We start from the raw sequence: 21,276 nt of genomic DNA on the forward strand, positions 1-21,276 counted from the left end.
GGCTCTCTGAGCTTCCTGGACTTCCTGGAAGTCTATTTCCTTTGTCAGATTGGGAAAGTTTTCCTTCATTATTTGTTCAAATAAGTTTTCAACTTCTTGGTCTTCCCTTCTCCTTCTGGCATCTCTGATTTGGATATTGGAACATTTAAAGTTGTCTCAGAGGTTCCAAAGCCTCTCATAATTTTTCTGAACTCTTGTTTCTTCATTCTGTTCCAATTGGATGTTTATTTCTTCCTTTTGTTCCAAATTATTGATTTGAGTCTTGATTTTCTTCCCTCCACTGTTGGTCCCCTGTACATTTTGCTTTATATCTCTTTGTATGGCTTTCATTTCTTCCTTTATTTTGTGACTGTACTCAGTCATTTCTATGAGTATCCTGATTACTAGTGTTTTGAACTCTGTGTCTAATAAGTTGGCTCTCTCCTTGTCACTTTGTTCTTTTTCTGGAGCTTTGATCTATTCTTTCATTTCGGCCATATTTCTTTGTCTCAGAGCAGCTGTTACACAGTAAGGGGAGGAACCTTAGGTACTCACCAGGGCAGGGCCACCCACTTCACTGCGCTGTGACATTGTATGTAGGGGAGGGGTCAGAAAGGGAACAATGCGGCTTCCTTGGGTCTTGCCCTGCTTTCAGTCACTTCCCTGACTATCTTCAAGCAGATTGTGCCCTTTCAGGTGCTGGTTCCCATGTAGGTGGGCTTGTGTATGGTCTAGGCTCTGATGGGCCCCTCCAAAAGACTCTCCTGTGAGGCTGGGAGTTTCTCATGCCACCACAATCTCCCCAGATTTTTACAACCAGAGGTTTTGGGGCTTTATTTTCCCATGCTGGAATCCTCAGTTTCGCAGTCTTTCTCACTCCCCAGTTGTTCCTCTGGCTTATCTGCACATAAACGTGGAATATCCCAGTCTGCCAGCCACTGCCTCATACTCCCCAGTCTGCTAGCTGTCACCTCATTACATGGGCTCTCCACCCAGCTTCCCATTTCCACACCTCCTACCCATCTAGATAAATGTTTCTTCTTTAACTCCTTGGTGTCGGACTTCCATACAGTTTGATTTTCTGGCAGTTCTGGTTCTTTTCTGTTTCTAAATTTGTTGTTATCCTTTTTTTGGTCATGCAAAGAAGCAAAGCATACCTACTTAGAATCTTGTTTCTGCTTCCATATCTCTGACCTGTCTTGATGGAAATGTCTACCTATTTCCTTCCAAGCAGTCACTTCTTTGATGTTCTCATCTCAAAAAAAACAGTAAAAAATTTTCCTAAATGAGCACCTGGACAGAGGTGGCTTTCTTCTCAGAGCTCCATCCCTGAGCACCTGAGCAATCTTACCTAAATTTATTAATTCTAGCAACAACTAGCAACAAGCACCAACTGGCTGAGATACTGGCAACAAGTGGTGGCAGAGACAATTATGTCCCTCATAAAGAAAGGAACCCATGTCATTTACTACCCAGCATCCAATGCTATTCTCTGTGAAAGCCGGAGTCTCTGAGATGGGAATCCAGCACTCTCTCCCTCTCCCTCCTCGCCACCTCCCACCCTTCAGTCCTTAAAGGAAAAGCAAGAGGCATCTGCACCTGCAGCCCTGCTGAGGCTCCAGCTGCCCACACTTGAAGCAGAGGGTGGAGACTCTGGGTTTTTGCCTTCCTGCAGGGGCCCCAGCCTTAAGAATGCTGGGTGGAGCCAGGCTAGCCACTGCACAGGCTGGCTGGCTGCTGATAGAGGCTGCTCAGTGCTTCAATCAGTGAGAGAAGAACAGAGACTGACATGGAACAGGGGAAGCATTTGGCTGGCCTTATCCTGGCTATCTCTCTTCTTCAAGGTAAGGGCCCACTTAGGGGGTCTGGCAGCCTAGAGAAAGACTTAGAGTAAGAGGCCACCAGGGGACAAGAATATTGAGGTTGCTGACTTTGAGCCTACCTCAGCTGTTACCTTAGAGTTCAGAGAAAACGGCAAAAATGAAGCCTCTTACTATTCTCCATTAGAGAGAAGCAGTGTCCCATGAGAGAGATGAGGTCCTTATTTCCTGAGAAATCAAATCAGAGAACTTAGCTGGCTAGAGAGAGAACCTGGATGTCGCCATTTTAGGTTTGAATGTAGCCCAAAAGGACACAGGCCAGGATCCTGGAAGAAAACGGTTTTGTTTTTTGTTTTTTTTCACCTAAGAGCTGTGGTTAGGAGTAGATCTGTGAAACATTCATTCAGTTGATCAGTTCCATCACTAGTCAACAAGTACAGTGAGGTCCTATAATGTAATAAGCTAGGAAGATATAAAGCTAAATAAAAAAGAAATCTGCCCTATGAAAAATCATAAACTTCTGCCCTAAAGAAATCATAAACTACTTAGAGAAATAAGTTTCAGTATTTCCAGATTGAGTGTAAGGTGCAATATAAGAAACCTGTATGAATATTCAGTTGTAAATATCCATCTAGAAGTGGATGAACTGAGCCAATACTTACATTTGGGACTAGAGATGGTTCTCCACTCAATGGGGGAAGCTAACACCATGAAAGTTGTTGAAATCACATAAGTATTATGTTAGATATGAAGAATAGGTGCTGAGGGTGGAACTGTAAAGATACCAACCTTTAAGCGGTAGCTAGAGAAAGAATATCCATGAAAAGAGATATGGAAATCATCAAAGAGCTAGAATAATCAGATGAGTCTGATACTGTGGAAACAAAGCATACTATGGAAGTAGAGAGCTTCCAAAGGAGAAATTCACTGACAGTATGAGATATTAAGAAGTGATCCACTAATATAAGAATATATTTAAAAGTTTAAGTTTGTGGAACTTGGCAAAATAACATTCATGGATGATTTAGAACAGTCTCCTTGGGATACTGTGATTACAAGCCAAATGGAAATGAGCAGAAGGGGAAGGGAAGGTGATAAAGAGAAGCAATTATGGACTATTCTTTAAAGAAGTTTGAGTGAGAATGGAGGAGGGTTATAGTGGTAAATAGGGGGAGGGTAGTACAGTCTAAGAAGAAATTTTTTGAGTGTGAAAGAAATTTGAGCACATTTCTAAAGGAGTAGATAGTGACTAGAGTGAGGTCCTGGGGTTGATATTGAAAGGACAGACTCAAGAGCACAGAAGGGAAGGCAACCTTACCCTCTGAGACTAGAAGAAAAGAAGTATAGATGACCTTGGCTGTAGAAAGTCTTATAGATGGAAAGGAAGGTGAAAGAGAAAGCACCATTACAGTATCTATGTTCTCAACAAACTAAGAGGGAGGTAATACCACCTGTCAAAGCTGAGCTGGGTGATGGTTGAGTAGAAGACTTAGAGAGGTCAGTGAGAGTATAGAATTTTTTCTGAAGGAGTAGAAGCAAATAACACAGGTTTGGGGGCAATGCAGAAAGCCTGTGTGAGCAGCTCTTTCTGTAGAGCAGAAATCTGAGCTCAGCCACCAGTGATCTGTGTGAATTTGGGCAATGCCTGCTCCCTCTGGGATCAGTTCTCTCAGCAGGCAACATAAGAAATTTGGCTACATGAGTTCTCAAGTCCCAAAAGGAAGCAGAACTCAAGTAAGCAAGATTAAAAGATGTCAGCCCTGGCTGGTGTTGCTCAGTGGACTGAGCGCTGGCCTGCAAACCAAAGAGTTGCCAGTTCAATTCCCAGTCAGGGCACACACCTGGGTTGTGAGCCAGGTCCCCAGTGGGTGGCACATAAGAAGCAACCACACATTGATGTTTCTTTTCCTCTTTTCCTCCCTCCATTCCCCTCTCATTAAAAATAAATAAACAGCCCTGGCTGGCGTAGCTCAGTGGATTGAGTACGGGCTGCAAACCAAAGTGTCACAGGTTCAATTGCCAGTCAGGGTACATTCTTGGGTTGCAGGCCATGACCCCCAGCAACTGCACATTGATGTTTCTCTCTCTCTCTCTATCTCCCTCCCTTCCCTCAATAAATAAAATCTTTAAAAAATATTTGAAAATAAATAATAAACAAAATCTTTTTTAAAAAGATTAAAAGATATCAGCAATCACTTGGACCCTCTTTTCTATGGAATCTGAGTTAAAATGAGAGTCCTCTTTGTCCTTCCCATGGTGAGCAGGTGGTCAGGGAGAAGAGCTAGTGAGAAATCTGCTTAACTGTGTGTCTTGCCTTTTAAAAATTCACTCATTTATTCATTTATGCATTTATTCAACAAATATAAAGTTCCTATTATGTTCCAGGCACATGATGGGTACTACTCATAAACTGTTCAGCCTTGTGTGAAGGTCTAAGACAATTGACTCCAACTATTTTCATCATACTTTGATTCATGCCCCATTTTTCCCTCTAACCATATTACCTATCTTGTCTTTTTCCAAGTCTATATCTTTCCTTAGCTATTCTTTCTCCCCAGAATGTCTTTCTCTGTCTGGTGAATTCCTACTTATTCTTTAGGCCCAGTCAACACTCACCTTCTCTGGTAAGCTTTCCCTCTCACTCACACTTGGGCAAAATCAATAGTTTTCATCTGTTTTACATGTTTTCATATAAGTACTAAATGATAAATTATGTTTTATTACATTAGTTACATATGTGTTTTTTCCACCTCATTGTAAACTCTTTGGAAGCAGCAACTAGTTCTTCATATCACTACCCTTTTCTTTTGCTTTACTTAATCATGTCATAATAGTACATAGGAACATAATAGTACTCAGCAAATTTAAATTAAATCCAATTGAATTGAACTCCAGAGCTAGTTCTCTATAGTACTTCTACCATACAACTCTACTACTCAGGGTTTGGACACAAATTTGGGATGTATTAAATAGCTAATTCCTATACCTACCTGGCAGGGAGATACCATGATCATGAATAGCTAACTCCTCTGGACATTCAGGGTTTCTACAAGAACTGGATCATCAAAACTGAAGATTTTTGAACTCACCTCTAAAGGCTTTAGCTAGTGCACACACACTACTTCAGCTACTGAAGGAGAAGAGATTCCAGGCTTTACAATCAATACCCTTACAAAGACTGCAATACAATTCTGATGCTAGCATCAGACCCCATAGGTTAAGGGCACAGTCACCAACAAAACTATCTTCACTTAATTTTTTTTTTACAAGACAAACATGTAATAAAAACTGGTCAGTGGGTATGTAATAGTCCAAGGGGCAAAATAGTTTGGGACTGTATTACAAATTTAAAAATAAATGCTGAAGTAAAAATGTTACATATTATCATCGTCTGACTCATCTTCCTTCAAAGATTCCTTAGCATATTTCTCTATCTCTTCCCATATATCTTTTGGAACAATTTCATGTGTTCCTTTAGTTATTTCACCAACCCAGCTGAGCTTCAGTTCAAAGCTTTATCCTTAACTTCATTGTGTACTATGAATTATTTTTGCAAGTTGTTTAACAACACCACATCAGGTCATTTCTTTCATATGAAGCTTTTCTATTCCTGTCTTTGCAGCTTGCCTGGCTTTGCCCATAGCAAAGCCCCAATAACCATATGAAACACCCGATGGGTCAATCATATAGAGATGTGCACCAGCACTGTAAGACCCAAACATGAAACTGCAGCAAAAGGTTTAAAAGCACCATAGAGTATATATGCATGTACATATATGACCACTCTGTCTGCAAAATCTTTTAGTGTAACATTATAGCCAAAGTTAAATCTAATGTTGGAAGCTTCTTTTCTTGCAATGTCTGCTATGAATGAGCATCTACCAACAAACCTGCTACTGCCATTCCAACATTAAAAAGCCATTTGTGGAGGGTGGGCTGGGTTGGGAGTAAAAGGGAGAAAACTGTACTTGAACAATGATTAAAATAAAATTAAAAAATAAATAAATACACAAAACCAATGAAAAAATTTTTTAAAAAGCCATTTGTAGCCCTGGCTGGCGTAGCTCAGTGGATTGATTGCAGTCTGCAAAGCAGGCATCGTAGGTTCAATTCCCAGTCAGGGCACATGCCTAGGTTGCAGGCCATGGCCCCCAGCAACCGCACATTGATGTCTCTCTGTCTGTCTGTCTGTTTCTCTCTCTCTCTTCCTTCCCTCTCTAAAAATAAATAAAATCTTTAAAAGAAATTTTTTAAAAAGTTGAATGTTCGTTCATTTTTTTTAAAAAAAGCCATTTGTTGGAATCTTCCTCATACATTTTGGAAAGGACTAATTTTTCTACCCAAAAGACCACATCATGTTTACATCTGATTCCATTAGCTGTACTACTATTTTCCACAGCCTTCATAGCATGTTCAACTTGAAAATCTCTTCTATCAGGAGAGAGTGTAGAAGCTCACAGGTCATACTCAGTGCTGATTGAGCTCATCCTGCTATAACCAGCAGAACGTGTTTACTCTCATTTTAATTTCTTTTTTTTTGCCTTCTTAGTGAATTTATCAGGGTGACACTGGTTAACAAAATTCTACAGGTTTCAGATGCGTAATTCTACAGCACATCATCTGTATACTGTATTGTGTGCACGCCACCCCAAATTAAGTCTCCGCCCATCACCATTTATTCCTCGATACCCTCCTCTACCTCCTCCCACCTCCCCTTTTCCTGGAAAATATTACACAATTGTCTGTGTCTGTGACTTTTTTCTTTTTAAAATTATTTTTAATATATTTTAATTGATTATGCCATTACAGTTGTCCCACTTTTTTCTCCCTTTTATTCCCCTCCACCCTACATCCTCCCTCACACCAGCACTGTCCTGCCTCCCACTTAATTCATGTCCATGGGTCATGAATTACATATAAGTTCTTTGGCTTTCCCATTTCCTACACTATTCTTAACCTCCCCATCTATTATGTACCTACCATTATTCTTCCTATTCCCTGTACCTTTTCCTTCATTCTTCCTCTCCCCTTCCCCATTGATAACCCTCCCTGTAATCTCCATTTCTGAGATTCTGCTCCTGCTCTAGCTATCTGCTTAGTTCATTTTGGGGTTTTTTTTTTAGGTTCAGTTGTTGATAGTTGTGACTTTCTTGTCATTTTACTGTTCATAGTTTTGATATATATATTTTTTCTAGATAAGTCCCTTTAACATTTCACAGAATAAGGGCTTGATGATGATGAACTCCTTTAACATTACCTTGTCTGGGAAGCACTTTATCTGCCCTTCCATTTTAAATGATAGCTTTGCTGGATAGAATAATCTTGGGTGTAGGTTCTTGCCTTGCATGACTTTGAATACTTCTTTCCAACCCCTTCTTGCATGCAAGGTTTCTTTGGAGAAATCAGCTGACAGCCTTAGGGGAACTCCTTTGTAGGTAACTGTCTCCTTTTCTCTTGCTGCTTCTAGGATTCTCTCCTTCTCTTTAGTCTTGGCTAATGTAATTATGATGTGCCTTGGTGTGTTCCTCCTTGGGTCCAACTTCTTTAGGGCTCTCTGAGCTTCCTGGACTTCCTGGAAGTCTATTTCCTTTGTCAGATTGGGAAAGTTTTCCTTCATTATTTGTTCAAATAAGTTTTCAATTTCTTGCTCTTTCTCTTCTCCTTCTGGAAGCCCTATAATTTGGATGTTGGAATATTTAAAGATGTCCTGGAGGTTCCTAAGCCTCTCCTCATTTTTTTTTTAATTCTTCTTTCTTCATTCTTTTCTGGTTGGATATTTCTTTCTCCCTTTTGGTACACACCATTGATTTGAGTCCCAGTTTCCTTCCCATCACTATTGGCTCCCTATACAGTTTCCTTTATTTCACTTTGCATAACCTTCGTTTTTTTATCTAATTTGCAACCAAATTCAACCAATCCTGTGAGCATCCTGATTACCAGTGTTTTGAATTGTGCATCTGATAAGTTGGCTATCTCTTCACTGCTTAGTTGTATTTTTTCTGGAGCTTTGATCTATTCTTTCATTTGGGCCATATTTTTTTTTGTCTCTGATGGCCTGTTACATAGTAAGGAGCAGAGCCTTAGGTATTAGCCAGGGCTGGGCAACCCACGCCACTGTGTTGTGGTGCTGTATGTGGGGGAGGGGTCTGAAAGAGAACAATGTTGCTTGCTCAGCTCTCTGGGTGGCTTTCAAACATTTCTTCCTCTACCTACAAGCAAATTGGGCCCTTCTAGTGTTAATTCCTGGTAGGTAGTTTTGTGTACAGTCTAGGACCCTATGGGTCTCTCCAACAAACTGTCCTGTGAGACTGGGAATTTCTCCTGCTGCCTGAACTTCCACAGGTTTTTTTCACTCAGAGGTTTTGAGGACTTATTTCCCTGCACTGGAAGCCTGGGTTACAGAATCTGTCTCCCTCCCTAGTTGTTTCTCCCGGTTTGTCCACATGCAAATATGGGACAGCCTGCTATGCCAGCTGCTGCCTTGCCTATCCTGGTCCTCCTGCTGCTACCCCCATTGCCCATCTCCACCCCTCCTACTGGTCTGATGAATGTTCCTTCTTTAACTGCTTGGTTGTTGGACTTCCATACAGTTCAACTTTCTGGCAGTTCTGGTTATTTTTTTTTATTTTAAATTTGTTATTGTCCTTCTTTTGGTTGTGCAAGGAGGCAAAGTGTATCTACATACACCTCTATCTTGGCTGGAAGTCTGATTTTATTTTTTTGTAATAAAAAAATTGCAAAATTACATTTTTTGTGTATACTGCCTTCCTAAGTTGTTCTATCAAATTAACAGACTTGAGGGGGTCATGAGAACCCTCCAGATTTGTATACAGTTCATCAAAAGTGTGGGTGTACTGGAGGCCCCTGAAATTTTGCCTGACATTTAAAGTGAGGTGGGGTATATCCGGCCAAGACGGAGGCATAGGTAGACACACTTTGCCTCCTCACACAACCAAAAGAAGGTCAAGAACAAATTTAAAAACAAATAAGCCCTGGCTGGTTTGGCTCAGTGGTTTGAGCATGGGCCTGTGAACCAAAGGGTTTCTGACTCAATTCCCAGTCAGGGTACATGCTTGGGTTGTGGGCCAGGTCCCTAGTGGTAGGCACATGAGAGGCAACCATACATTGATGTTTTTTCTCCCTCTCTTTCTCCTTCCCTTCCCCTTTTTCTAAAAAATAAACAAATAAAATCTTTAAAAATAATAAAAACAAATAATAACCAGAACTGCCAGAAAATCAAACAGTATGGATGTCCAACAACCAAGAAGTTAAAGAAGAAACATTCATCTAGACTGTTAGGAGAGGAAGAGATGGGCAACCAGGGCAGAGAGGGAACATGGCAAGGCTGCAGCTGGAGGACCAGGTGGTCCCACATTTGTGTGTGAATAAACAGAGAGAAATAACTGGTGAGCAAGACAGACCTTACAACCCAGAGTCTCAGCATGGGAAAAGAAAGTCTCAAAAATCAGTGGGGATTGAGGAGGCGGGAGAAACTCCCAGCCTCACAGGAGAGTTCATTTGAGAGACCCACAGAGTCCTAGAACATACACAAGCCTGCCCACCCACTCAGGAATCAGCACCAGAAAGGCCTAATTTGCTTGTGGGTAATGCGAGAAGTGACTGAAAACCCGCCGAGAGCCAAGCAAACAGCATTGTTCCCTCATAGACCCCTCCCCCACATACAGTGCCACAATGCAGCAACAAGGGTTGTCCCACCCTGGCAAATACCTAAGGCTCCTCCCCTTACTATGTAACAGGTGTTCACACACACACACACACACAAATATATATATAGCCCAATATATACACACACACACACACACACATATATATATATATGTATGTCCCAAATGGGAGAACAAAACAAAGCTCCAAAAATAGAACTAAGTGATAAAAAGATAGCCAACCTATCAGACACAGAGTTCAAAACATTGGTAATCAGGATGCTCACAGAAATGATTGAGTACAGTTGCAAAATGGAGGAAAAAGTGAAGGCTATGCAAAGCGAAATAAAGAAAAACATACAAGGAACCAACAGTGAGGGGAAAGAAACCAAGACACAAATCAATGATTTGGAACAGAAGGAAGAAGGAAACATTCCACAGGAACAAAATGAAGAAATAATAATTCCAAACATTGAGGAGAGGCTTAGGAACCTCCAGGACATTTTTAAATATTCCAACATCCAAATTATAGGGCTTCCAGAAGGAGAAGAGAAAGAGCAAGAAATTGAAAACTTATTTGAACAAATAATGAAGGAAAACTTTCCCAATCTGACAAAGGAAATAGACTTCCAGGAAGTCCAGGAAGCTCAGAGAGCCCTAAAGAAGTTGGACCCAAGGAGGAACACACCAAGGCACATCATAATTACATTAGCCAAGACTAAAGAGAAGGAGAGAATCCTAGAAGCAGCAAGAGAAAAGGAGACAGTTACCTACAAAGGAGTTCCCCTAAGGCTGTCAGCTGATTTCTCCAAAGAAACCTTGCATGCAAGAAGGGGGTTGGAAAGAAGTATTCAAAGTCATGCAAGGCAAGAACCTACACCCAAGATTATTCTATCCAGCAAAGCTATCATTTAAAATGGAAGGGCAGATAAAGTGCTTCCCAGACAAGGTAATGTTAAAGGAGTTCATCATCATCAAGCCCTTATTCTGTGAAATGTTAAAGGGACTTATCTAGAAAAAATATATATATCAAAACTATGAACAGTAAAATGACAAGAAAGTCACAACTATCAACAACTGAGCCTAAAAAACAAAAACAAAAATGAACTAAGCAAACAACTAGAACAGGAATGAAATCACAGAAATAGAGATCACATGGAGGGTTATCAGTGGAGGGGAGGAAAATGGGGGAGAAAAGTACAGGGAATAAGAAGCATAATTGGTAGTGACAAAATAGACAGTGGAGGGGTTAAGAATAGTATAAGAAATGGAGAAGGCAAAGAACTTATATGTATGACCCAGGACATGAGCTAAGAGGAAGGGAATGCTGGCAGGAGGGGGGCTGCAGGGCAGAAGAGGATAAAGGAGAGAAAAAATGGGCCAACTGTAATAATATAATCAATAAAATATACCTTAAAAAAAGACAGGTCATACATTTCCAGGGTCTCAGGCCTTGTATCTCTCAGCCAGTTAGTCAGTGAATCAGTGGGAAAGAAGATGATCAAAAATATGAATGGCAAAATGACAAGAAAGTCACAACTATCAACAACTGAATCTAAAAAAAAAACAAAAATGAACTAAGCAAACAACTAGAACAGGAACAGAGTCACAGAAATTGAGATCACATGGAGGGTTATCAGTGGTGAAGGGGAGAGGAAAAATAGGGGAAAAGGTGCAGGGAATAAGAAGCATAAATGATAGGTACATAAGAGACGGGGAAATTAAAAATAGTATAAGAAATGGAGAAGCCAAAGAACTTATATGTACAACCCATAAACGTGAACTAAGGTGGGGGAATGATTGTGGGGGGAGGGTGCAGGGTAGAGGGGAATCAAGGGGAGAAAAATTGGCATTGATTGTGCTATTACAACTATTACAGTTGTAATAGTATAATCAATAAAATTTATTTTAAAAATAAAAACTATGAGAACTAAAAATAAAAAATAATATCAGCCCTGACTGGTGTGGCTCAGTGGATTGAGTACCAGCCTACAAACCAAAGGGTCGCAGGTTCTATTCCCAGTCAGGGCACATGCCTGGGTTATGGGCCATGTCCTCAGTAGGGGGTGCATGAGAGGCAACCACACGTCAGTGTTTCTCTCCCTCTCTTTCTCCTTCTCTTCCCCTTTCTCTTAGAATAAATAAATTAATAATCTTTAAAAAGAGAGAACTCACAGAATGAGAGAATATATTTTAAAAATAAAAATAAAATCAGCAGTAGCCAAATAAAAAGACACATAGGGTGGGATCTGTGCCTCTCCATATGGAATTAGAATATATCTGTCACCTTCCTGGCACATTGAAGTATTTACCAACCAAGAATCTCCACTGAGTTTCATTACATGGTCACGATTAATTGAATCATTGGCCATGTGATTAAATCAGTCTCCAGAGGCCCTCCCCTCCCAGAGCACGAAGTCCCAATCCTCTAATCATGAGGCTGGTCTTGACCAGCCCCCATCCTGAAACATCTCATTAGTATACACACATATATGGTTCTAGGTCCCAGTAAGAATAATAAAGGCACTCCTGAAATTCCAAGGGTTTAGAAACTCCCTCCCAGGAATTCATGACAGAAAGCAGACAAATTCTTTATCACACAATACCCTGAATTTAACTTGGTGATTTATGTTAACATTTCAGGGACCTAGGTCTAGATAACATTATTCCTGTAGATTAGTGCCTCTCTCCATCTTGACCTCAAATGACCATGTAAATGATACCTCAGGGCATCTGAATAACTCCATGCCCAGCTGATGATCCTCTGTCTCTCTTCTGTCTCTACAGGTACTATTGCCCAGTGGAAACAAGGTAGGGAAATGGCTTCTTTCTATGCTCAAAATCTGAGGAAATTATGGAAATATGGCTTCCTACAACAGTGGTTCTGGGATAATGTATGATAAATAGCAAATCTCCCCACTGTCAACCAAATCAGTGGCCAGTCATGACCAGCAATTAACTGTCTAATTCTTGGAGGAGAAACAACAGCACACTAGCAACTAGGAACTACTCAAAATGTTACCTATGAACCAAAAGCATTGATATAACCTGGAAGCATGTTACGAATAAGAATCTTAGCCCCTCCCCAGAACTACTAAATTAGAACCTGAAATTCTAACTACATCCCATGTGATTCATGGACACATTAAAATTGGAGAAGCACTGCTGTAATGATCTTCTTCTGATACCCTGGGGTAGAGAGAATTTTAGAGGCAAAATCCTTAACAGACCATGGCTTTTCCCCTTTCAGGAGAACCAATGGTAGTAGCAGTGGATGAAAATCAAGAAGATGGTTCAGTACTTCTGACTTGTAACTTGAAAAATGAAAATATAAAATGGTTTAAAGATGGAAAGGAAATAATGACAAATAAAACTACATTGAAACTGGGAAGTAGTTTGAAGGACCCTCGAGGGACATATTTGTGTCAAGGATCAAAGAACAATTCTGCAACACTCCAAGTGTATTATAGAAGTATGTGATCCTCTCTGGTTTGTTTGTTGTGAAATTAAGCTGTACTTGCTGTTGGTGATTTCCTGTCCAGAATGAGTGACAAAATAGATGCTAAACAGCCAATTCTCTTAGTCTTAGCTTGCCTCTTTTTGATTATATAACAAGACAGGTCTCCCAGCTTCTTGGTAAAACATAGCCAGTCCTGAAAGCCTGGTTTACCTTTGGGTAGGACTCCTGTATTGGTGCAGTGAGCAATTTATATAAACTGAGTTAGGGTGCATAGAGGAAACAGGAGATTACAAGGTGAACAGCAGTGAGATGTTGAAGGCAGTTGAACATGGAGAAGAGGATATAATCTTTCTTCTGTTTCACATAGTCCCTGGTAGTAAGTCTACATGGACTTCCCCAGGACTTCTGGAGGAGAGAGGAACATCAAGAAGCATTGCATTCATAGCCAGGGGTCTTCCTAGACAATTCCCTTACTGTACAACTCACAGAGGGAAAAGCTTGTTGTCCTAACTAGACAAAGGCATTATTGCTAGTGGCAGGAGAAAAATATTCAGAAAAGCAGCTTTCACACCCTGAAGTAAGTTTGTCCCTCCCTTTCCTCACAGTGTGTCAGAATTGCATTGAGCTGAATGCATCCACCATGTCTGGTTTTGTCTTCGCCGAAATCATCAGCATTTTTTTCCTTGCTGTTGGGGTGTACTTCATTGCTGGACAGGATGGAGTTCACCAGTCAAGAGGTAAAAGATGTTCTTAGATGAGATATGAGACCCCCTGCAACCCTCTGCTTTCTTCCCACCTAAAGAGTCCCAAGAGAAGAGACTGAGCTGGCACGTATTGCTAATGTGCATGGTTGGGTGAGGCTCTCTGTAGTCAGGAGAAAAGGACACTTGGTGTTTTCACAGCATACTACCTGTCCCAAGATCCAGCTCCCTCTGTGTTTGAAAAAACAACTCTGAAGTAAAACATACATACAGAAAAGTGTATGAATCACCAGCATACAGTTAAAAAAAAAATAGCCCTCAGTGGTGTGGCTTAGTGGATTGAGCGCTAGCCTACAAACCAAAGCATGCCCAGTTTGATTCCCAATTAAGGCACATGTCTGGGTTGTGGGCCAGGTCCTGGGTTGGGGGTGTATGAGAGGAAATCACACACTGATGTTTCTCTCCCCCTCTTTCTCGCTCCCTTTCCCTCTCTCTAAAAAAATAAAATATATAAAAACTTTTTTTTAAAAGTTAGGCAAGTGCACCCCTTAAGCCAGCACTCAGTTTAAGAAGATTACCAACACCTTACACGTCCCCCTTGTGGTCATTTCCAGGCTCTACCTATCCCCAAAAGTGAGCACTATCCTGACTTCTAACATTGCTTAATCTTACCTGTTTTTGTTCCTTCTGTAACATAGACTCATAAGTAAGTACTCTTGTGTGTGCCTTCTTTCACTTAACAAGATACTTGTGACAACCATCAATATTCTTGTATGTAGGTGTATTTCACTAATTCTTACTCCAATTAGTATTCCATTGCATGAATATAATCAAATTTATTATCCATTCTACCTTGTGTGTATGTGTTTTATTTATCTTTTGTGCAGCTTCAGACAAGCAGACCCTGTTATCCAATGACCAGCTCTACCAGGTAAGGGATTGGGGAATGATAGAGACATTGCTACAATTAGTGGTGATTTAAACTTTTGGGATGGGAGCAGGAGGCAAGTTATCTGGAAGATACTATATTGTAGATAAGAAACTGCTTAGAACATGCCAGAATGTGGCATATTTATCACTTTGGGTAGAATGAATGAAATAAGGAGAAAGGTTGAGCAAGATTGAGGTTAGGATCTAGTGAGAAAAACTAAAGAACAAATTGAGAGGGAAAGTATATACAGAGCCTTCATCTTCTTGTCTTGTCTGCCCCCAGGGCCACTAAGTACCCACTTTAAAGCCTTGCAAATAATTCCTAAAGGATGGGGGAAATGAGCTCATGACTGTGCTGTCCTTTTTAGCCCCTGAAGGATCGGGAAGATGACCAGTACAGTCACCTTCAAGGAAACCAGCTGAGAAAAAATTGAGCTCCGCACTCAGAGCAGGCATGTCCTTCCACACCGTTTCTAAGACAGTGCCTTTGCATCACCTGCCCTGCCAACTGCTGCTGATTTTATTTTCTTTCCCCAAGCAGCTATAAAGTCCAGGTAGGGGTGGGAGGTGATTGCAGAGGCCCATTTCTGAAAACACAAGAGCCACTGCTAATTTTCTTGGCATAAGAAAATATGAAAGCTGTGTATATCTTTAAATTCTTTCAGAAAAAGAATGCTGAATATTAATCTTAATTCTATATAAGTGTTTCTCAACACCCACACCATTAACATTTTGGTCTAGATAACTATTTGTGGTGGAGATACTGTCCTGTGCCCTCTGTATTGTGGGGTTTTTAGCAGCCTCCCTGGCCTCTATTCACCAAATGTCAGCAATACCCCTGTTTTGAAAACTACAAATACTGTATCTCCAGATATTTCAAGTGCCCCTCAAGGGCAAAACTGTCCTTATTTAAAACCACTAATAAATATTAACTTTTCAACCAACCAATCAAACAGTCTGAAGTTCTGACTCAATCAGTCAAAAGTTTCAACCAGGAAAACAGGGCCCAAGCATTATTTGGTTTTCTGAACCAATTGTATTTTGTTTTAATCCAGGTATTCTACTTTGTATCCAGTTCTCAGAAACAAAGCAATACATTTTGGAGCACTCCTACAGAGATACTTTCAGCTCTAAAACTAGACTCAGCCCTGGCTGGTATGGCTCAGTGGACTGAGCGCTGGCCTGCAAACCAGAGGGATGCTGTTTGATGTTCCTGGTCAGGGCACATGCCTGGGTTGCTGTCCAGGTCAGGCTCCCAGTGGGGGGCATGTGAGAGGGAAGTACACATTGATGTTTCTCTCCCTCTCTTTCTTCCTCCTGCCCTGCTGTCTAAAAGAAATAAATAATTTTTTTAAATAAAATAAAATAAAACAGAGTTTCAGAAGCAATAAATGGAGAAGAAAGGCCATCAAAACAAATTTTGGGTTTTCTCAAAAATAAAATAAAAGTAAAGTAGAAACATGTATGGTATTTCAAGAGTAGCACCTATTAAGAAGTGATTTTTCTGTAAAAGGTAAATGATAAGGTAAATAACCCCCACGATTTGAATATAATTTTTTAAGTTTTCACTTTTACCTACTTTTTGTATAGGTTATAATTCACATGAGTCGAATATGCAATGAAACATTTCCCCTCCACCTCCATCTGCAGTCATCCAGTTGCCTTCTCCAGAGGCAAACAACATGCTAGCTTTATATATCTTTACAACATGTATAATGTATTATATATCAGAAGTATTCTAAACATAAATGAGCAAATTCTTAAGAACACATTTTCTCTCTTCTTTTTTCACACAAATAATAGCATACTATACATCTTATATCTTACACTTTTTACCTAAGGAAACCTGAAGATTATTTTATGTCAGCATATAGAGAAGCTTATTTTTTTTAAGATTTTATTTATTTATCTTTAGAGAGAAGGGAAAGGAGGGAGAAAGAGAGGGAGAGAAACATCAATGTGTGGTTGCCTCTCATGCATCCCCAACTGGGCACCTGGCCCACAACCCAGGCATGTGCCCTGACTGGGAATCGAACCAGTGACTCTTTGGTTTGCAGACCAGCACTCAATCCACTGAACCACACCAGCCTGTGCAGAAGCTCCTTTTTTGTTTTTAATGTGCCCACATTTACAGATACACTACAATTTATTTAACTAATCCTCTACTGATAGACAGACATTTAAATTGGTTCCAATCTGTTCTTAGAATGAATGGGATGACTAACAGTATATGTGTCATTTTAAAAAATAATTGTATTGAGGTATAATTTGCTATAAAATTCACTCATTTTAAGTGTTTTCACCTGTTCTTAGTAATTTTTAGTAAATTTATCCAGTTGCACAACCATCACCATAATGCAGCTTTAGAACATTCCCATCACTCTCTTTTAAGATCCCCTGTGCTCTTTATAGTCAATCCTATTCCCACCCTTAGCCCCAGGCAACCATTAATCTCTTTGCTGTTTCTTTAAATTTGCCTTTTCTGTTGGAGTATCCAGTATACCAAAAGGTTGTGGGTTTGATTCCCGGTCAGGGCATGTAACTATGTTGTGGGTTCAATCCCCAGTTGAAGTGCATATGGGAAGCAATTGATCAATGTCTCTCTCTCTCTCTCTCTCTCTCTCTCTCTCTCTCTCTCTCTCTCTCTCTCTCTCTCTCTCTCTCTCTCCCCCACCCCCTCTCTCTCTCTCTCTCTCTCTCTCTCTCTCTCTCACACACACACACACACACACACTCTTCTTTTTCTTCCTCTCTTCTCTCTCCTCCTCCCTCTCTCCCTCCCTCCCTCCTTCTCTCCTTGTCTGCCTGTCTCTCTCTCTCTCTCTCACTCACTCTCTCTCTCTCAAATCAATAAATATAATCTCAGATGAGGATAAAATAAACAAAAATAAATTTGACTTTTCTGGATATTTCATTTAAATGGAATCATACAAAATGCTGGTCTGGACAATATTATGCAAGTCTTTGTGTGGACACATTTTTTTGTTTATCTGGGGTTGATAACTAGAAGCAAAATATTGCCAGGCTATATGGAAAGTTTATGATTAACTCTTTAAGAAAATTCCTGTTTTCCAAACTGACTGTCCCATTTTATATTCCCACCAGCAATGAATAAGGGTTCCTGTTTCCACATATTCTCACCAATATTTGTTACTCTTGTGTTTTTTAGTATAGTCTTTCCAGTGAGTATAAAATGGTATCTTATTGTGACTTTAATTTCAATTTTATGTGCTTATTAGACATTTTCATATCTTTAATGAAATATTTATTTAAATCTTTTCTTTTTAGTGAATTTATTGGAGTGACACTGGTTAACAAAATTCTACAGGTTTTGAGTTCACAATTCCACAACATATCACCTGTACACTGTATTGAATGTTCACCACAAGTCAAGTCTCTGCCCATCACCATTTGTCCCTCTATACCTTCTTCTACCTCCCCCTACTCCCCCCTCCTCCTGGCAATCACCACACTGTTGTCTGTGTCCATGTGTTTTTTCTCTCTTTCTTTTTGCTCAGTCCCTCCACCACCCATCCACCCCAAATAGCTGTCAGCCTGCTGTCTATCTATGAGTCTGTCTCTATTTTGCTTACTGGTTTATTTTGTTCATTAAATTCTACATATGAATGAAATCATATGGCATTTTTCTTTCTCTGACTGGCCTATTTCACTTAGCATAATGCTCTCCAGGTCCATCCATGCTGTCATGAAAGGTACAATTTCCTTCCTTTTATGGCCATATAGTATTCCATTGTGTTAATGTACCATAGTTGTTTTATCCATTCATCTACTGACGGGCACTTGGGCTACTTCCAAATCTTAGCTATTATAAATAATACTGCAGTAAACATAGGGAAGTATATCTGTCTTCAAATTAGTGTTTCAGGTTTCTTCAGGTAAATTCCTAGAAGTGGAATCACTGAGTCATAAGGCGGTCCATTTTTAATTTTTTGAGGTATCCCCATACAACTTTTCACAGTGGCTACACCAGTCTGCATTCCCACCAACAGTGCACTAAGACTCCCTTTTCTCCACATCCTCTCCAACACTTGTTTGTTGATTTATTGATGATAGCCATTCTGATAGGTTTGAGGTGATATCTTGTTGTCACTTTAATTTGAATTTCTCTGATTATTAGTGACACTGAGCATCTTTTCATATGTCTATTGGCCATCAGTATGTCCTATTTGGAGAAGTGTCTATTCAGGTCCTGTTCATTTCAGAGAAGCAGATGTTAAGCACCAAAAAAAGCAGAAGTTAGTATAGTGTGGCACATGTTATAGAGATAAACTTTTTGTACAGGCTTCAAATTTAGCTCTCATTGAATATTCACCAGTTCGTGAAAAGTGGTTTAAAATACATTCAAAGATTCATTTCACTACAAAAATGAACAGACTTTTTGGGGTCTGAAGGGATTCCTACTCAAAGATACCCCCATAAGCAGGGGGGGTCATATTAAGAATTCTGCAGACAGAATTATTTCAGATCTGCTGCTATGTGGGAAACTTTCACACTATTGAGCCCAGCCTCCAGCTGGAGCTGTTGAACCACTTTCTTCATAGCATTGACAGTGGAGGAACCAGGCATGGTGCACATGAAAGCCAGGCAGATATATTAGTAGTGGGTCAGTTGTGGGTCTGAAGGGCCAGACAGTGAGACCCAAAACTTTTTTTAATTGGGTTCTTGTCTTATTACTTTTTGTTGTTTGTTGTTTGCTGAGTATAGGAGTTCTTACATTTTTTAATACAAATTCTGCAACAGATATATAATTTGCAAATATATCTACAGTCTGTGGCTTGTCTTTTCATTTTCTTAATGGTGTCTTTTCAAATGCAAAGTTTTTAATTTTGATGAAATCCTTTTATCCATTTTTTTAAATGGATTGTGCTTTGGTGTCATATTTAAGAAATATTTGCCAAACCCAAAGTCACAAAGATTTGTCCTGTTTCTTTTTTTATATTTTTTAAGTTTTATAGTTTTATTTCTAGTAATTACTGTCATTTTGAATGTGCTTAAGACTATATGCAACAAATACAAATAAATGTGATTTATTGATCCAAATGAATTTGCACTTGTAATTCTATGAAAAGTGGCAAGTTGTACTTAATAGAGATTGGACCGATATGTACTCCCAAAAACAAAAATCAGAGTACCTCTTACTCCATACACATTATAACATTGTATTATTAAACTTTTTGAACTTTGCCAATCTGTTAAAAGTGGCATCTCAGCATAGTTTTATCCTCATGTGAGGACTTTTACTTTCAGTGCTTTAGAGAGAGAGGGAGAGAGAGAAACATTGATGTGAGAGAGAAATATCTATGGTTGCTTCCCACACACATCCTGACCAGGGATTGAACCTGCATCCTAGGCATGTGCCCTGATGGAGAATCAAACCCACAAACATTCAGTTATGAGATGAGGCTCCAACCAACTGAGCCACACTAGCCAGGGGTCTCAGTGTAGTTTCATTTTGCATTTCTTATTAAAAATGAGAGTGAACCATTTATTTTTCCTTCTAGGAAATACTGTTTTATATCCTTTTATCTTTTCCTTATTGACTTGCAAAAGCCCTTTTCATATTTGGAAAACTAGATTAAAGAATTTAGTTTGTGCCCTGGCCAGGTGGCTCAGTTGATTGGAGCATCGTCCCCTACAACAAAAGGTTGAAGGTTTGACCTCCAGTCAGGGCACATGCCTGGGTTGCAGGTTCAGTCCCTGGTCAGGGCATATATGAGGGGCAACTGATCCACTGATGTTTCTCTATCTCTCTCTCACTCTTTCTCTCTCCCCCCTCTCTTTCCTTCTCTCTCTAAAATCAATAAATATACACTCAGGTAAGAATTTAAAAAAGAAAGAAAGAAATTGGAAACTGACCCATGAACACCGACAACATGGTGGGGATTGACTGTGGGAGTCAGGGGTGGGCAAGTCAAGGGAGAGCAACAGGGGACAATTGGGACAACTGTAATAGAACAACAATAAAAAAGTAGATTATATGTTAAAAAAAGAAATAAATTAAAAGCCTAGTTTAAAATATAATGACAAAAAACTTCCCTAAGCTGGGAAGGAACTAGACATACAAGTTCAGGAAGTACAGAGAGTGCCAAACAAGATGAACCCAAAGAGGCCCACACCAAGACACATCATAATTAAAATGCCAAATGTTAAAGAGAGAATCTTAAAATCAGCAAGAGAAAATCAGATAGTTACCTACACAACAGCTCCCATAATACTGCCGGCTGATTTCTCAACAAAAACTGCAGACCACAAGGGACTGTCACAAAATATTCAAAATGATGAAAAGCAAGAACCAACAACCAAAATTACTCTACCCAGTGGAGCTATCATTTAGAATCAAAGAGCAGATAAAGTGTTTTCCATCCAAGAGAACGCTAAAGGAGTTCACCACTACCAAACCAGTATTACATGAAATGGTAAAGGGTTTTCTTTAAGAAGTAGAAGAAAAAAGATTAAATATGAATAAAAAATGGCAATAATTATATAATTATAATCTATCAACAATTACTTTAAATGCAGATGTATTAAATGCTCCAATCTAAAGACATACAGTGGCTGAATAGATAACAAAACAAGGCTCTTACATATGCTGTCTACAAGAGACTGTCTTCAGATCAAAAGACACAAACAAACTGAAAGTCAATGGATGGGAAAAGGCATTTTGTGAAAATGGAAATAAACAAAAGCTAGGGCAGCCCCAC

The 21,276-nt window shown here is 39.7% G+C and overlaps 1 protein-coding gene and 2 pseudogenes across 2 annotated transcripts; 1 reads left to right on the forward strand and 2 right to left on the reverse strand.

Moving 5' to 3' along the window:
• Positions 1 to 1,680: 1,680 nt before the first annotated feature.
• On the forward strand, positions 1,681 to 15,789 carry CD3G (CD3g molecule). 2 transcript variants are annotated; one of them, XM_045839189.1, is made up of 7 exons: positions 1,681 to 1,823; positions 12,251 to 12,274; positions 12,714 to 12,935; positions 13,529 to 13,660; positions 14,512 to 14,555; positions 14,923 to 15,006; positions 15,610 to 15,789. In XM_045839189.1, the coding sequence occupies exons 1-6, from the start codon at positions 1,769 to 1,771 to the stop codon at positions 14,986 to 14,988; spliced, it is 543 nt and encodes a 180-aa protein (XP_045695145.1). In that variant the 5' UTR covers positions 1,681 to 1,768; the 3' UTR covers positions 14,989 to 15,006; positions 15,610 to 15,789. The 2 variants fall into 2 exon arrangements, with proteins under 2 accessions (XP_045695145.1, XP_045695138.1); XM_045839182.1 differs by lacking the exon at positions 15,610 to 15,789 and having other exon boundaries at positions 1,682 to 1,823; positions 14,923 to 15,494.
• On the reverse strand, positions 5,174 to 6,286 carry LOC123818848 (annotated as a pseudogene).
• Positions 15,790 to 18,849: 3,060 nt separating the features above from the next.
• LOC123819761 lies at positions 18,850 to 19,141 on the reverse strand (annotated as a pseudogene).
• Between the last annotated feature and the right edge of the window lie 2,135 nt (positions 19,142 to 21,276).

This window comes from Phyllostomus hastatus, unplaced genomic scaffold, assembly GCF_019186645.2.
Source record: "Phyllostomus hastatus isolate PE091 unplaced genomic scaffold, TTU_PhHast_1.1 phas_contig_113, whole genome shotgun sequence".
Classification (NCBI taxonomy): domain Eukaryota; kingdom Metazoa; phylum Chordata; class Mammalia; order Chiroptera; family Phyllostomidae; genus Phyllostomus; species Phyllostomus hastatus.

Coding starts and splice junctions, on each gene's coding strand:
- CD3G (XM_045839189.1), top strand. CDS start 1,769: ATGGAACAGGGGAAGCATTTGGCTGGCCTTATCCTGGCTATCTCTCTT. Junction 1,824..12,250: donor GGCTATCTCTCTTCTTCAAG/GTAAGGGCCCAC, acceptor CTGTCTCTACAG/GTACTATTGCCCAGTGGAAA. Junction 12,936..13,528: donor ACTCCAAGTGTATTATAGAA/GTATGTGATCCT, acceptor CTTTCCTCACAG/TGTGTCAGAATTGCATTGAG.